We start from the raw sequence: 17,426 nt of genomic DNA, 5'->3' as shown, positions 1-17,426 counted from the left end.
ACAACATATTGCAAAAAAAGAATGCATCCACACACTTGATTTTGCATTGCAAACTCCGCTAAAATGGAATAAGAACACAATCTATTATCGCAGAGGCAGCCTCTTCCTTAAGACACAAAAGTCCAATTTATCATTTTATTTTAAGAAACTTTTGGAGGCGCTTCTGTCAGATGAATCACTAGCCATTGAAGATAAGCTGTTCATTTTCAGCCTTCCATTCCAATTGTTTTGAAAACATCTGTGTCTTCATTCTACATTTCATGGACACCAAAATGGTAAACTATCATGGCACAGGCTAAACAGGAGAAGCCATTACTCTCTGAAGCCTCTTATTTGTATCTTAAGTTACATGGTTATTATGAAATCTACTTCAGTAAATTGGAATTTAAAACATAAATAAAAGTAAACCATTACACACAGAGTTTCAGAGTTGTACTGTTAATGTGCTCTGTATGTGGAATGGGAGTGGGGGTATAAGCAGTGGGAGGCAGGGAGGAAGGCTGACATTTTAAAAAAATATTTCCATGAAACAGGACTCTGACCTAGTAGAGTTCCACTGTTGCCAGGAAAATATTGAGTAGATATTTAAATCTGGCAAAGAGGTACTGCATTGCCAAAGACATACTGTGCCTTTGTGAAACAAAATGCCTCACACAGGCAAACATCCTATTTCAGAGGCCCCTCTAGAGAAATGAATAAAAGTAAGATTAAATAAAAGCCAAACTGGCAATAATGAAAGTCCTGAATGTTATTTTTCTTAAATAATATCAATGAAAAATATTGGCTTCCCAAAAGAAAAAAATTATTCTTGGTTATGAAAAAACATCAAAACATAAAAACTAAAATGTACCTCTAAGCCATATCACAAGCCTAGTGAGGTGTTTGTTTTTAAATCCAGGCCCTGGGCAAGTCAGCCAATCTGCTGTCCAAGACACTCATAAGCCTGCAAAAATAAGATTTAACATCTTGCATCCTCAGGAGGACAGAAGTTACATTTACAAAGCAGGCCCAATAGAGAGAACTGGCTTAAATTTGAGCAATGATTCATTCCATCACAAATGGAAATTTGATCTCAAATAAAGAGCCTACCTCAAGGCTGTTTCTGAGCCTTTTAAATTTAAATTTCTAACTTACATATAGAGTTCATTTATTGTTTTGGTGTTGATTTCTAATTTTATTGCACATTGGCCAGTGACTAGAGTCTATATGAAATTAACTTTTTATTTTATTTTATTTTTTTGAGATGGAGTCTCGCGCTGTCACCCAGGCTAGAGTATAGTGGCATGATCTGGGCTCACTGCAACCTCTGCCTCCCAGGTTCAAGTGATTCTCCTGCCTCAGCCTCCCGAGTAGCTGGAATTACAGGCACCCACCACCATCCCCGGGTAATTTTTGTATTTTTAATAGAGATAGGGTTTCACCATGTTGTCCAGGCTGGTCTCAAACTCCTGACCTCAGGTGATCCACCCATCTCGGCCTCCCAAAGTGCTGGGATTACAGGCGTGAGCCGCCATGCCCAGCTGAAAATAACTTTAAAAAGTTCCGGTTTGTTACTCTTTTGGCGGCCTAGGGCATGGTCAATTTTTACAAATGTTCCTTGATTGCTTAAGAAATGCATATTCTCTAATTTGGCAGTACAGAGTTCTAGAAAAAAACAATTGGTAATGTATATTTAATTTTAATGTCACTGATCTATCAATTACTGAGAAACGCAAATTAAAATCTCTCACTAAGTGGATTTGACTATTCCTTTTTGCAGTTCATTACATATTTCAAGGCTATGTTATTAGGTACATATAAGTTTATCATTATTATGTATTTTTCATGAATTTAACCTTTTTTTCATTATGTAATGACCCTCAATTATATCCAGTCATGCTTTCTGCCTGAAAGTATATTTTGTCTGCTTTCTATTTCTATTTTTGTCAGCTTTTTTAAAATTTGATTTTGACTAGCATATCTTATTCTGTCAGCTCTCAATCTTTGTTTGTGCAAGATGTTCTTGCAAACAACCCATAACTGATTGTGGAATATTTTTTAGTCTAGTCTAGCACTCTCTGTCTTTAATGGCAAATTTGGTATATCTACACTTATTATTACTGATCTACCTGATTTTTACCATCTTACTTTGTGTTTTAGGTTAAACTTTCTTTGTCCATTCTTTATTTCTCCTTTGCAAATGTCTAATCAGATTGATCTACTTCACTTCATTCACCAGTTTTCTTTGTTTGTATTGGTTTGGCTCTTTGACATTCTAGTTCTCTTGTTAATCTTCAAACAAAATCTAAGTTTAATCATCGAATTTATACTTTTCCTAAATAATGCAAGTAATTTAGAAAGCTTATACCTGAATCATCCATCTCTGATTTTACATGACAATGTTCGCTCATATTTTTACCCCACTGAATTTTCTACTCCCTACTTAGGAGGCTGTGGTTGTCATTTTACAGCCATTTCTTTCTAGATCTACCCTCACCTTAATCAATTTCATTGCTCTGATTTCCTTCCTGTATCTCACTCCCTTCTTCTAGGATCCATCCTTAAAATTAAATCTTTTGTTATTTTCTGAAGTGAGGTTCAATTAGCAACAAACTCTCTTTTTGACTCCTTCTTTTATGTTCTTCCTTAATATTTAAAAAATCTATTTATTTTATACTCTTTATCCAATACTTTAATTATTTAACCTTCTTGAGGGTTTAATCATGTTCATTGTTTCTGTTAAATCTTGGTCGGGAGAGATTTTTTCTTCAGCTGTTTTTTTGTAACTTGCGGGTGGCAGAGTCATCTTTAGCAGGTCTCTATCTGCAGGAATCTGTACAGCATAGGTTGAAGACGTGTCTCTCCATGAAGATTTCGTATTTACTTCTGCCAGGTTTCCCAGATGATCACTAGCCCACGACCATTTTTCTCTATTAATTTCTCAGCCTGAGAGTTCCTGGCACACACTGGTGTGTGTATGGGGTGGGGACTCGGGTAATGACAGGCTCAGTTCTGATTCTCTGCTTTGTGCAAGCCCAAGATTTCATTCCTTGCCCCTAGTTGACCTTTAAAACCCAAATCTCTGCATTATAACAACATAGGACAACCAGGTGTCAACATAAGAATGTGCTGCTCTGCTCTATTCTCACTTTTTTCCTTATTTTAGTCCCTAAGGAGTTCACTGACTTTCTTCCCAGCTCAGCTGTGCATTTAAAAGGATATTAAACTCTATGCAGCAATTCCAGGTGTTTTGCAAAAGGAATGTTTTTCAGGTCCTTTTATAGTAACCTCTCTATTTTACTAGAACCAAGAGCCCTCTCTGCATACTTTTTACCTATTTACTTTGAATAGTTTTCATTTTTAATGCAGCCATCATCCTAACTCATGTTATGCTTTACTTCATTCATTTATTCATTAATCAGTTGTCAAAAATTACTGATACAGATTGTATAATCCTCTATGAAAGATTCAAAAATGGTAAGAGTGCCTGTCCTCAACTTGTTTGAGAATCTACAGTTCTGTGTATCTTATTTTAAAATACACGACTAAATTATTTTTGTGAGGCTCTAAACATAGCTTTGTCATTCTGACACACTGAATTATTCCGCTGGATGAAACCATTCTCAACTAATCATCTTGTTTTTGGATAATGATCTTTATTGTTCTTTGTTTTCTTTTATTGTTGTTGCCTCCCGTTAGTTATTCCATTACAACATTGTGTATACTCATCATGTTTTAGAAATGGAATGGCTTGATCCACTTAAAGGTTTCTCCCTGCCTGGGTTTTCTTTCTTTGTCTTCTCTTTAAATGTTGCTATCCCCAGAGTTTCATCCTTGGTCTACCCCTCACCTCTCTCCATAGATATCTTTGGACATTCTTATTTGCTCTCATGTTTGAACTACAACATGCATGCTGTATTATTCTCCTAGGGCTGCTATAATCAAGTACCACAAAATGGGTGGCTTAGAAACAACAGAAATTCATCGTGTCATAGTTCTAGAAGATCAAAGTCTGAAATCAAGGTATCAGCAAGGCCCTGCTCTGGCCGAGACTATGGATAAAATCTGTCCTTGCCTCTTCTAGCTTCTGGTGCTGTCCAGCAATTAAATGTTCCATTGCTTGCAACGGAATCAGTTCAACCTCTGCCTGTCTTCACATGGAATTCTCCCTCTGTGTTTCCACATCATCTTCCCTCTTTGTGTGTCTATATCCAAATTTCTCCTTTGTGTAAGGACACCAGTCATTTTATTAGGCTCACCCTAATGACCTCATCTTAACTTGATTAAATCTGCAAAACCTCTATTTCTAAATAAGGTCACATTCTAAGGAACTGGGGGTTAGGACTTCAGTATATCTTGTGAGGCAGGCACAATTTAATCTGTAACAGGCAGCTGTGTCTGCCAGTCTGTATCTTGAGTCCCCAGGGTGCTCTCGCAGATGCCAGACCCAAATATAAACAGAAGAGCTGCACTTTTTATCCCAGGTACTATTTAAGCATGTCACACATATCGTTATATTTAATCCATACAGCACCACATGAAGTAGGAATTATTATCATCCATATTTTGTTGATGAAAAACCTGAGAAACAGCAAGATTAAGTAACTTCCTAGATCCCACAGTTAGTACATGGCAGAGTTTAGAACTCAAATGCTGTGACTCCCGATAAAGGACTTTCCATCCTGAGCTCTAGGCCCACCACACTGCCTGGCAGGTGTCCCAGAAGCATCTTAAACACAGGATGAACCAAACTGAAATCACCTATTTTAAACATGTTTTTTGTATATTCATTAACACCTACCCAGCTGCTCATGCTAAATCTAAGCTGTCTTCAATTCCATTCTTCTCTTTGACTTTCAAGAAAAACAGATAACACCATTAGCACTGTAGAAATGTAAAAATCAGCCCTGGGCAACACAGTAGATTATTTTGCAAAATTCCCTCTCCACTTCCTTTATTTACTTAAGTCTTATTTGAAAAGGCTGTTGCAGAATGTCTACAACAATTTAACAAACATATTCTCTCATCCCATTCCTGTGTTCTCCCTTGGGTATTTTTGTCAGCACAGCTTATTAGGAAGAAGAATCCAGACTCTGGAACTAGAAAGAACTGGGTTCGAATCCTGGCTCTTCAAATGATTGGTTGTGACATCTTTGGCAACTCTCTTAGCGTTCCTAGTTCTAATTTCTTTACTGTAAAGTGAGAATGATAATGAGTACCTACATCATAGGGTGGTCACATGATTTAAATGAGATAATACCTTTTCTACAAAGTGCATGTCCAAGTGCCTGACAAGAGTGCATAGCAATAGATAGTAGTTGTCATTGCTTTTTAAAAAAATGATTTGATTTCAGCCTCACATTTAACTCAATGGTGGTTTCCTCAACCACGATTCAGCTGATAACTTTAAAATACATATAATAAACTTTGATGTTAGCATTTCTATTTTAGTGGGTTTTGTTATTTAGTTGTTCGAGCATAGCAGGAATTTAAACAGAAGATTAAAGAAGCATGTCCCATCACATCGACAGAGTGGAAGAGATCCTCGGGTGTGTTCAGGGATGTAACAAAGAAAGATGAAGACAGAAGTCATTTCACCAACAGGTTCTTATTAGGCCTGAGATTAGGCTCTGGTCTCATGCAGTTGTGCAAGTGTCCCTGGGACAGCCATTTCGCATGTTTAAAGGAAGACTGAACTTAGACCACCAAGAATCCTGCAACCCCTGTGAGTCTGCGATTCCCGCTAGTTAGATCTAGATTACCGTTAACTCAATAAATCACATTTACTCTCCTCCACACAGAATCCAAGTGCTGGCTGTGTTGTCTGGTGACTGAGAACACGAAAGGCATGATCACCACCTCGCTCAACTTACAATCTAATAGAACAGACAGGCTTATTAATAATTCACGCAAAGAGGATCGAAAACATAATATATCAGCCATCAGGGCTTGGTCGGAGGGTATGTGCTATTACTTGTTAGTCACTGGCTTTCAAAGCCCAGCTTGGGAATGTCAATATTTAAAGAGGATCATGTGAAAACTATGCAGCCCTCTACCACTCTGAGAACTCAAGATCCCTGCTTTACATGAAACCAGACTGCCGAAGACTCATGCTGGGCGGCTGTCCTCTACCTCTGCTGAGCTATTCTCTAATGTAACTCAGCGCTCATAGAAGATGTCACAAGAAATAGGCTGTTGAAATGCAGTGCTGCAACTGTGGCAGGAAGATGGCCGATGGTCGGGTGTCTATGGCCACAGTAGCCCCAAGGGGTCCTTCTTTTAGGATTCTATACTGAGATAAACATTGTCTTCCCTGTGAAACTTCTTTTTTGAAAGGAAAAATTATTTCCACAAATAACTCTTTTTATTTTGGCTGCCAGGAAGCTCAAAGCCATACTGGAAACTTAAGTATAGCATCTTAGGCAAGCTTGTGGTCAAAATGGCTACATTTTTCCCTCACATGCTCTTGGTTTCTCATTTGTATTTTTAACTGCCTCAGCACTGATTCCTATCTCCTATTCGATAAGTTGTTTGGGCACAAGTCCATCAGTAGTTTAGTTCACAAGGCATCTCAAATCCTTTGCAGAATATCCATATTTAAGTAAGTATATACGTGCATTTGAGAATACAACATGAGGCCGGGCGCGGTGGCTCAAGCCTGTAATCCCAGCACTTTGGGAGGCCGAGGCGGGTGGATCACGAGGTCAGGAGATCGAGACCATCCTGGCTAACATGGTGAAACCCCGTCTCTACTAAAAATACAAAAAACTAGCCAGGCGTGGTGGCGGGCGCCTGTAGTCCCAGCTACTCGGAGGCTGAGGCAGGAGAATGGCGTGAACCTGGGAGGCGGAGCTTGCAGTGAGCCGAGATCGCGCCACTGCACTCCAGCCTGGGTGACACAGCGCGAGACTCCGTCTCAAAAAAAAAAAAAAAAAAAAGAGAATACAACATGAAACAAAATGAAGTGTGGTAACAAAAGAATTGGTAAGATGTCATAAGAGGAGTAATTAATTTGTCAGAGGATCAAGCACGGCTCCCTTGACAGGGCAGATTTCGAAGCTGTCTGGAAGAAGGAGGAAGAGCATTCCAGAGGGAACCGCCGGGACAAGAACACCAGGTGGTGAAAATGCAGCGTGTGAGTTGGGGATGTGGCAGAGGAAAACGGCAGAGGCTGCAAAGGGCTTTCGGAATCACATCATCATGGGTATAAATGAAGCTTTTCTTGATTCGTCCTGTTATACCAATCTTCATTCCTCACATGTTCTGAAACACTGGTCTGAGTCACTCATTTGGGCTCTCAATCACACACTCTTCTGTCCATCAAAAACTACTTACCCCACATGGGTGGGTCAGCTACTTCTGACGGCCTTCGGTCATCTCCTCGGTGATTAAGAGTAATGGGAACTCAATGAATGCTTTCTAATGGAATAGAAGGGTCCTAGCATGGGGGTCTGAGTCAGACACAAATCATGTAGCTTCAGCCACACGTGTTTGGTAGGCAAGAAAAGGTGATTTTAAATCTCATTAGAGCTTTTATTCATAGTGAATGGAACACAGTAAGAGTTTAATGAATTAATAAATAATGAAGAAAGTGAAGAGATACAGTGAAGAGATGAATGTGGCTACTCTTTATCTCTAAGATTGCTGATTATTGCAAGGATCTATGCTGAAAGTGAGTTATTTAAAAAAAATAGAAGCAGGGGCATTCGAAAAGCTCAACACTTTAGCACCTATTTTAGGGAATTAAAACAAAAAAAGAGGCCGGGCATGGTGGCTCACGCCTGTAATCCCAGCACTTTGGGAGGCTGAGGCGGGTGGATCACCTGAGGTAAGGAGTTTGAGACCAGCCTTGCCAACATGGTGAAACCTTGTCTCTACTAAAACTACAAAAATTAGCTGACCTGAGATCCCACCTACTCGGGAGGCTGAGGCAGGAGAATCGCTTGAACCCAGGAGGCAGAGGTTGCAGTGAGCCGAGACCATGCCACTGCACTCCAGCCTGGGCAACAGAGCGAGACTCCATCTCTAAATAAATAAATAAATAAATAACAGAAAAAGAAAAATCTTTCAAAATGCTATAAGCTGCTAAAGCCAGAGTCCTATTGCATTTTGGTCAGCATTTTGCAACTTTTAAGAAAAGTTAATGGAGACTGTGCCTTCCTCTTTGTTAGCCACTTGGTTAGCACATCTCCATGTTCACGGCCAACACCTAAAGAGTAACAGTAACTACCACAAGGAGTGATTCTTCATTTAAATTGTTTTTGGAATGTTAATGTGATACTGTTCGTCATTTCTATCCTTCCTTTGTGCCTACTCGCCTCTTCTAAAAGTGATAAACTATATCTTTGTTAAAAATAATTCAAGTCTATTAAAGTAAAATTTATATCTTCTGTCTTATCTAGATTAGAACTTTTCAACCTTATTATACATGAAAATTGCAGATACAATAAGCATGTCAATAATGTAAAATTTCCAACCCCACACCCAGGTTTGGAACATTTGGAAGTGTGTGCGTGCGTGTGCATGTGTGTATGCATGTGTGCGTGTGCGTGTGTGTTCGTGCGTGTGTGTGCGCACGTGTGTGTGTCTGGGAAAGGGTCTCACTCTGGCTTCCTGGTGGGAGTGAAGTGGTGTAATCATGGTTCACTGCAGCCTCAAACTTCTGGGCTCAAAGAATCCTCCTGCCGCAGCCTCCCAAGTAGCTGGGACTACAGGAACCCACCACTACACCTGGCTAATGTTGAAATTTTTTGTAGAGATGGGGTCTAACTATGTTGTCCAGGCTTGTCTTGAACTCCTTGGTCTCCCAAAGTGCTGGGATTACAGGTGTAAGCCACTATGACTGGCAGGAAATGTGTATTTTTAATCATAAATTTTCCAGGTAATCTTGATGCAAGTGGTTCTGACCATACTTTGAAAAACACTTTCTAGGCTGGGTGCGGTGGCTCACGTCTGTAATCCCAGCACTTTGGGAGGCCGAGGTGGGCAGATCATCTGAGGTCAGGAGTTTGAGACCAGCCTGGCAAACATGGTAAAACCCCATCTCTGCTAAAATTAGCCCGGCGTGGTGGCGGGCACCTGTAATCCCAGCTACTCAGGAGGCTGAGGCAGGAGAATCACTTGAACCTGGGAGGCAGAGGTTGCAGTGAGCTGAGATTGTGCTATTGCACTCCAGTCTGGGGGACAAGAGTGAGACTTTGTCTCAAAAACAAAACAAAAAAAAAAAAAAAGAAAAAAAGAAAAAGAAAAACATTTTCTAGTCAACCTCCAAATTACGCTGGGCCATAAAAGAGCCAAGTAACCAGCATGGGGGGTGACACACTTATCAGACTGCTCTTATCACAACTGGTTTCACTGAATGACACTTGAATCTACAACAACGCAAGAAACTGCCCGGCCCTATGAGAGATCCACCTAGATTTATAGATACGTGCACCAAATACATAGATAAAAACCAGAGATGTGAATCACGGCCTAACCAGTACCCTTCGGGAAGGCACAATCAACAGTCTTGCCAGAACAACAGGCACAAACCAGGGCTGCCCAGAATGCCTGGTGACACTACTGGTTGATCGCTTTGCTCATGACTCCCCCTATCTTCCTTAGGACAAACAGAGGAACACATCTTCCTCCAGACTCGGAATTAATAGCTGGACCATCTTTTCACATTTGCTTTCTTTTTATCCTGTGGACACTGAATTACCCCCTTCACACTGCCTGATGATCCCTCGAAGCCAAACAACACCTACCTTTTGCAATTCTGCAATATTTAAAAATTGCAATTAAAAATACACACACACACACACACACATGCATGCATGTAAACCTCACTCCTGGTTTTATTCTCTCTGTTAAACTCTTATTTTAGTTCATACTCCACATTCCTTTATTTTTAAAAAGTGGATTCTACCGTGCTCTTTCATATGTATCTACGTGAGCTTTCTTAAATCTGTTCTGAAATAGGAGGCAGTGTAAATATATCAAATGACAATCTACATTTATTCATTAGGGACGTTTTCTAGTTGACACTTTCTTATGGGCTTTTTTTGACACTTTTTTATGGGCTTCTTTAATAACTCAAGATCATGAGTCTCAAAAGCAGGGATGAGGGAAATACTTCTCAAAACTGGATTCCAGGTACCAGAACCCAATCTGAACACGGACGAAGCCTCCCAGCTCCTCTGTGGCTCTATCTCTCAGTCTCTACACAGTACAGATTTTCTCATCAGTGTTTATTAGGACCACTGTTATTTCTAGTGTGTAAACACTGGCATGTATTGACGATGGTACAAATGTTTAGGAATAACTAATGGTTTAATTTGTTTTTTCATTCAGCTATCCACATGGTTTGCATTAGTGCCAAGCAATGTCTCTAAGTAGTAAGGACTATGTGAACCACTCAGAACCAGGTCTGGATAAATATTTTTGTGTACATGGGGCACTCTGTGCCCCAACTCTGCCTTAGTGAGGTGCCTGGATACCATGGAGATGGATGCAGCAGCTGATACAGCTTCCTGAGGTCCTGCAACCTCATGGTCACATTGGAAAATTGTCCAGATTGTGCAATGAAGCTCCGTGTATGTGTGTGTGTGCGCGCGTGTGTGTTCATCTCTGTGTATGAGCACACATACATGAAGCTTGACCAATAACTGAAAGACTCACAACTTGCAAAATCAGCCACAACTAGTTCTCTTACAAACACTATTAACAGAATAACTGCCTACACTGGCATGAAGCAACTGAAGGAAGAAAGAGCTGAAGAGAAGAGTACTTCGCTCAGAAGAAGGGAAACAGCCTTTACATCAAAGCTTAATATAAGCCAGTTTGCAGAGCTATCCTTGCATCCATCCAGCTAACATTTGATGAGCACCTACTATGTATAAAAAAGTCCTGAGTGCTCTGACTTCAGTTGATTCTCTGTTCTCTTCCCCACACAAATATCTCTCTTATTTTCTAAATACTTTCCTTAGTGTAGAAAGACTCAAGTCTGGTCCTACTGAAAAGAATATTTATGATATCAAATCCTATTGATGGCCTCATGGAAATACAGCCTCACCAGTTAAAATATGGTACCATGCATTACCTGTTACGTCTGTGATTCAACGAGCAATTGAACAAAGAATCTTCAGTGCAGGCCCCCTCAGATGGATTCTCTCATCTTTGACATCTAAACACTTTGTCTCCTTTGAAGAAATTATATTCTTAAAGAGGAGGGCAAAGGGTAAGATGGGTTAGGGGGCCTCCTTTAGGTGTCTACTTCACTTTGTTCACGCCCAGCCAGTGTCTGGACAACACGCCCCTGCCCTCCCGCCTCTCCTCCAGGCACATCCCAGCCCTCGAGCTTTTCTTATGTGCCACACATCTGAAATGAGCACCTGGGACATTTGTGTTTCTATTTTTCCCATCCAACAGGAACAGCCCCCTGTTCCGAGGCACAGCAGCAAGCGAGGCAGTCCTCAGGCATACAGCTGCATTGTGAAGATCAAACCAAATGCATGGCCTCTGGACCTGTCAACTGCCTTTCAGTAAATACTAAGGACAGTTTTCTCCCTTTCTTAAAGCACACGTGGAATCTACCATCAGTGTCTCCTATAAGTCTTAGAAAATGCTTTGAAATCAGGCACAACCCCAAAGGATGGCCCCTTTCACACCCCACTGCATTGAACCAGCTTCACGTGTTTGCTGAAAGCCACATGGTGACAAATCTAAGGTGAAACCCAGGATATAAATCCAGGCCAGATGTTTTGTGAAATACCCTGCACTCCTGAACTCTTCTGTCTAGAAGGTGACAGAAGCTCACTGGGCATGATCGGACTCTGGTAAAGGGAAAATCACACCATGGAGGTAATCTAACCTGTTTGCCATCACACTTCACAGATAAGAATTTAGGTGACCCCAGGAGCAAGGGAGAATTGAGTTTGTGCAGATTTCACCCATGCATGCCCTTGGCTACTTTGGCAACGAGGAGTAACTTGTGCAGTGCAGCTCAGTGGTGAGGCATCCGTTCATCCATTCTCCACTCCCTTAAGATTCACTGAGCACCTCTTACATACTGGGCATTGCAACTGGCCCTGGAGATAGGGCCTTTGTGGGGCTTACGTTCTATTCAGGGAAGAGGATAATAAGAAATTTTTTTTTTTTTTTTTTTTTTTTGAGATGGAGTCTTGCTCTTGTTGCCCAGACTGGAGTGCAATGGCACAATCTTGGCTCACTGCAACCTCTGCCTCCCTGGTTCATGCGATTCTCCTGCCTCAGCCTCCCAAGTAGCTGGGATTACAGGCGACTGCCACCACGTCTGGCTAATATTTTTGTAGTTTTAGTAGAGATGGGGTTTCGCCATGTTGGCCAGGCTGGTCTTGAACTCCTGACCTCGTGATCCGCCCACCTCGGCCTCCCAAAGTGCTGGGATTACAGGTGTGAGCCAGTGCGGCTGGACAATAAGAAAACTTTTACATAAACATGCAATATATTGGCAGATGGGAATGAATGAAATCAAGAAAAATCAGGCCAACAGGAGACTGGCAGCCGCAAGTGGAGAGCAATCCTAGATGGAAGTGCTCAGGACCCGCCTCCCTGAGGCCATGACATTGGCCTGGATACCTGGTGAAGGAAAATGATATGGAACTACCTGGAACCAAGGGTTTCAGCCTGAGCTAACGCCACATTCAAATCCCTGAGGCAGGACTGCAGGGTGACCGGATGGCTGAAACTAGTAACAGGAGGGAACCCACAGAAACCGCTGTAAGCAGCTGAGATTTAATCCAATGCCAACAGGTAGAGACTAAAGCAGTAAGGCAGACCTGCCTGAGTCCTAATTTGGCCTCTTATTAGCCAAATGCCCTTAGAAAAGTTGGTGGACCTCTCTGAACTTCATCTTCCTCATCAGGGAAATCACGAGAAAGATGCCCATTTACAAAGATTGCTTTTTTGAGATCATGTTTCTAAAGCGTTTATCCAAATGCCTCCTGTAGGGTAAGTGTTCACTGACTGCCGACTGTTGCTGTTATTCTTGTATTTCTGGTTTTTATGTAGCATGCATCCTCTGAGGAGCTTTAAGTCATTCTTTCTATTACCTTTAGTTTGCTAAATAAATAAGTTCTTGGCATGTCTTTCAAGTTTGAGAACTATTCCTTGGGGTTGGTTTTGAATTGTTTGTGGTAAAGAGTTACTCTGGTTATTAGAATCTGTATTACAGGCCAGTGATAGCTGGAATTTTAGATGTTTAAGAACATGTAAGACAGCAATATATGACTCCCAAATGTTTATTTTGCCAGATAAGATAATTTTAAAAACAAACAAGTCTATCATCTATCACAAATAGCACCTCATGAAGGACAGGATATTTGGCACAATAATCTCCAAGAAGGGGCAATTCCTCCCTAGAAAGGTCACCTTTCATAGATATACACAGATGTGTGCATATGTGTGTGTGCACAAGCAAGCCTGCATGTTTGCCTGGACATCCTCTTTCTCTGTCTTTCTCCATATGTAGTCTGTGTATTTTTCTCTACGTGGCAAAATAAAGAGCTGGGGCTACATATTGCTGTCTCACATGTTTTTAAATTCTGAAGTACATAAACAAATGTATTTTTCTCGCTTTGCTGTCAATCCGTGAACATGTCCCCATACATAGACCTCTGCCAGCTCCCATTTACAAGCCCTGCTCTGGGCAAAGGAGATGTGATCAATGCCACAGGTTGGAGAGAAGAGCTCCCCGAGGCTCAGCCTAGCCTCGGGGAAGTTGTGATCTGCCGAGGGCAGTGAAGCTGTAGGCACCTGACCTGCTGGCACGATAACTCTGCGTTCGTTCGTGGTCATGTTTGGGGGTGGCATGTGCTTCTCCTCCATGTAGCTGCCATAGTTCATCCCGACAGTGTCTGGGCTGCCCACCATCTTCCCGCCTTTGGCCACGCTGCATTCATCAGGAGAGTTCCTGGAGGAGGAGAAGAAATGTCCTTCCATTACAACAGCAACCAAAGAGCACGTCTCCAGCAACTTCTCACAACACACAGAGAGAACCAAAGAAGGGCAAGGCGGAAGAGACTGGGGGAGAAAGGACAAGTGTGAAAAGCCAAATACAGGTGGGGTGCCGTGACTCACGCCTGTCATCCCAACACTTTGGGATGCCAAGGCGGGCGGATCACGAGGTCAAGAGATTGAGACCATCCTGGCCAACATGATGAAACTCTGTCTCTACTAAAAATACAAAAATTAGCTGGGCGTGGTGGTGTGCCTGTAGTCCCAGCTACTTGGGAGGCTGAGGCAGAAGAATCTCTTGAAACCGGAAGGTGGAGTTTGCAGTGAGCTGAGATCGCGCCACTGCACTCCAGACTGGCGACAGAGCAAGATTCCATCTCAAAAAAAAAGAAAAAAAGAAAAGCCAGATACAGTGCCTTGCCTTCTGTCCTCCCAAAATGCATAGTTTGAAGGCTTAACTCCCAATGTGATGGTATTAGGAGAGAGAGTCTTTGGGAGGTAATTCAGTTTGATGAGGTCATGAGGGTAGAGTCCCATGATGGGATTAGTGCCCTTAGAAGAGGAAGAGACCAGAGCTCTCTCTCTCTCTGCCATGTGAGGGCAGACCAAGAAGGTGGCCAAGCCATCTGCAACCCAAGGACAGAGACCTCACCAGAGACTGGCCCTGCTGGTGCCTGATTTTAGACTTCCAACCTCCAGAAGCATGTAAGCTCGAGTCCCGTTGCTTCAGCCAGCCCGTCTGTGGGGCTCTGTGAAGGCAGCCTGCACAGGCTAGGACAGTACCCACACTGGCTACACAGAACACGCACAAGGGAGGCGGAACTGCCACCTGGCTTCTGTTTCTTAAGCAGCTCCTCCAGAAACTGTCATGTCAGAACTCCGTCTGTGACGACTGACTGGGAATACTTGCAGGGAACAGTGAACTGCTCTTTGTTCTCGCGGTGTGAGTAAACAGGCAGAGTAGACAGATGCTGAGAGGCGGCACCAGGGACACTCGCTGCTCAGCGAGGTTTATCCTGGAACGATGTTCCTTTTCAAAACCTCAGAATGAAATCCTGCTGCTGAATGTCAAATCCCTGCAGCCAATCTTTACATACGGAGCTTTGAAGACTCACAGTGCTCCAGGCTTAGATGCAGACAGGAAGGGCAGAGAAGGGTGGGGACGACGCTAGGGGAGGCCTCATGGGAGTGGACTCCAGCAGTCCTAGAGGACCCCTGGGAAAGGGATTTGGAAGGAACTGTGTGGATGCAGAGAGGGGTCAGCTACTGACTACTGACCTTGGGCAACAGGTCACAGGGCTGCTGTTAGTAAGGCAGTCACTGTCATTTGGATAAAGTCAAACCTACCTTTCTGGAAAAAGAAAAGGAAACCATTTTAAACAGTGAGATATGAAAGCTACAGGAAATGGATGAAATCGCATCTGATAGGGAAATGCCAAAAAGAAAATCCAGTTTAGGTCTGGGAGCGGTGGCTCACACCTGTAATCCCAGCATTTTGGGAGGCCGAGGCGGGTGGATCACCTGAGGTCAGGAGTTCAAGACCAGCCTGATCAACATGGAGAAACCTCATCTCTACTAAAAATACAAAATTAGCCAGGCATGGTGGCGCATGCCTTTAATTCCAGCTACTCGGGAGGCTGAGGCAGGAGAATCCCTTGAACATGGGAGGTGGAGGTCATGGTGAGCTGAGATCACGCCATTGCATTCCACCCTGTGCAACAAGAGCGAAACTTGAAAGAAAGAAAGACAGAGAGAGAGAGAAAGAAAAGAAAGGAAAGAAAGGGGGGGAGAGAGAGAGAAAGAAAAGAAAGGAAAGAAAGAGTGGGGTGAGAGAGAGAGAAAGAAAGGGGGGGGAGAGAGAGAGGAAGGAAGGAAGGAAGGAAGGAAGGAAGGAAAGAGGGAAAGAAAATCCAGCTTAAGCAGAAAACAGAATGTACATGTCAGTGCCTTCTTAGATGGCTAACGCATAGATGGCTAACCCAGGGTCACTGTAGCTGAGGAGTATTAATATTCAGGGTCTGTTGTCTAAGGTGGATTTCCAGAAATGCCTCTCAGGCTCTATCCAATGCACGTATATTTTTCAAATTCCTGGGAATCTGGGAACCTTCACTCTCTCTGGATTTCAGATTTCTATCCCAGTGTTTCCGGTTGTGGGATCCCCTCCAAGGAACCCTCATTTATCTCCTCCACATCTTGTTAGTTGGAGTTCTGCAGGGAACTTGGAGAATCAAAGAACTATGGGCTTGGCATGGATGTGAACTTCAAGTCTAAGGAGGTCAAAACTACCTGAGGCAGGGGAGCACTTTCTGAGCGGGGTGAGATGGAGCGGGTCATTCCACACCTGAAAGTCATAACTGGGATGTGGACAGGAAGGGACAGTGTCGGTTTAGCATCTGGGAACTTGAAAATATAGGTTTGTTCTCAGCATCACTTACAAATGTGTCTGAAGCCTATGGAGGGTTCTTAGGTGTTGGCAGTGAAGAGGGTGAGCCGAGACTGCCATCTGCGGATGGAGGTTAGAGTCAGGGTCATGCAGGACTCAGGCCCTACCACAGGCCTGGAATGCACAGCCCTGCCTGATGGCATCCTCACAGCTGTGCTAACATGAAGGAAATTTTAAAATAATAATGGTCTGAGTTCCCATGAAGTAGATCCTGAATATTTCCACCGCTGCCTACACATGCATTATTTCCTCTTGATGCTATTTTTCCTGGCTTCACACATTTATCTCTAAAAGACCCATCCTAATATCAAAACACAGTGTCTTCACTTGACACTGAGTTTCCTATTCCTCTGGAAAATTCCATCAGTTGAGTAGACGGTATATGTTTTGGTATATTTGTCTCAAGGAGAGAAGTTACTAGGGAAGAGAAGTTAAGAGGGATTAGGTTCTTTAGGATAAAGACTTTACCCAGATGATGTGAGTAACTCAAGTAACAACTATAAAATCTAGACAACCTTTGTTCAGATTCAATCATTCACTCATCCATTTAGACAACTGCTATTAAGTGCCTGCTGTATACCAGGCCCCATTAATTCTTTCTTTTCCAACAATGCAGTTAACCATTTGAAAAGTAAAAGATCAAAGAGATGAATAAAATTATAGAAACAGCCCAGGTGTGGTGGCTCACGCCTGTAATCCCAGCACTTTGGGAGGCCGAAGTGGGCGGATCACCTGAGGTTGGGAGTTTGAGACCAGCCTGACCAACACGGAGAAACCCTGTCTCTACTTAAAAAAAAAAAATTAGCCGGGCTTGGTGGCACACGCCTGTAATCCCAGCTACTCGGGAGGCTGAGGCAGGAGTATCACTTGAACCAGGGAGGTGGAGGTTGCTGTGAGCCGAGACCTTGCCATTGTACTCCAGCCTGGGCAACAAGAGCAAGACTCCATGTTAAAAAAAAAAAAAAAAAAAGGATTACAGAAACAGGGGACATTGTGGATTTTGAACCCTTCAGACCAACCCCTTTTT

General features: G+C 42.6%; 1 protein-coding gene across 9 annotated transcripts in view; it reads right to left on the bottom strand.

The window, feature by feature from the left end:
• The window catches only part of ERG (ETS transcription factor ERG), a 284,991-nt gene that overhangs the window by 28,446 nt on the left and 239,119 nt on the right, over positions 1-17,426 (bottom strand). For all 9 annotated transcript variants that reach the window (XM_028845324.2, XM_028845325.2, XM_028845326.2 and 6 more), the window contains one exon: positions 13,761-13,912. In XM_028845324.2, coding sequence (XP_028701157.1) covers positions 13,761-13,912 — 152 coding nt within the window. The remainder of the gene's footprint in view (positions 1-13,760; positions 13,913-17,426) is intronic.

Source organism: Macaca mulatta, chromosome 3 (assembly GCF_049350105.2).
Source record: "Macaca mulatta isolate MMU2019108-1 chromosome 3, T2T-MMU8v2.0, whole genome shotgun sequence".
NCBI classification, from domain to species: Eukaryota; Metazoa; Chordata; class Mammalia; order Primates; family Cercopithecidae; genus Macaca; species Macaca mulatta.
This window is presented reverse-complemented; position numbering and strand designations above follow the sequence as displayed.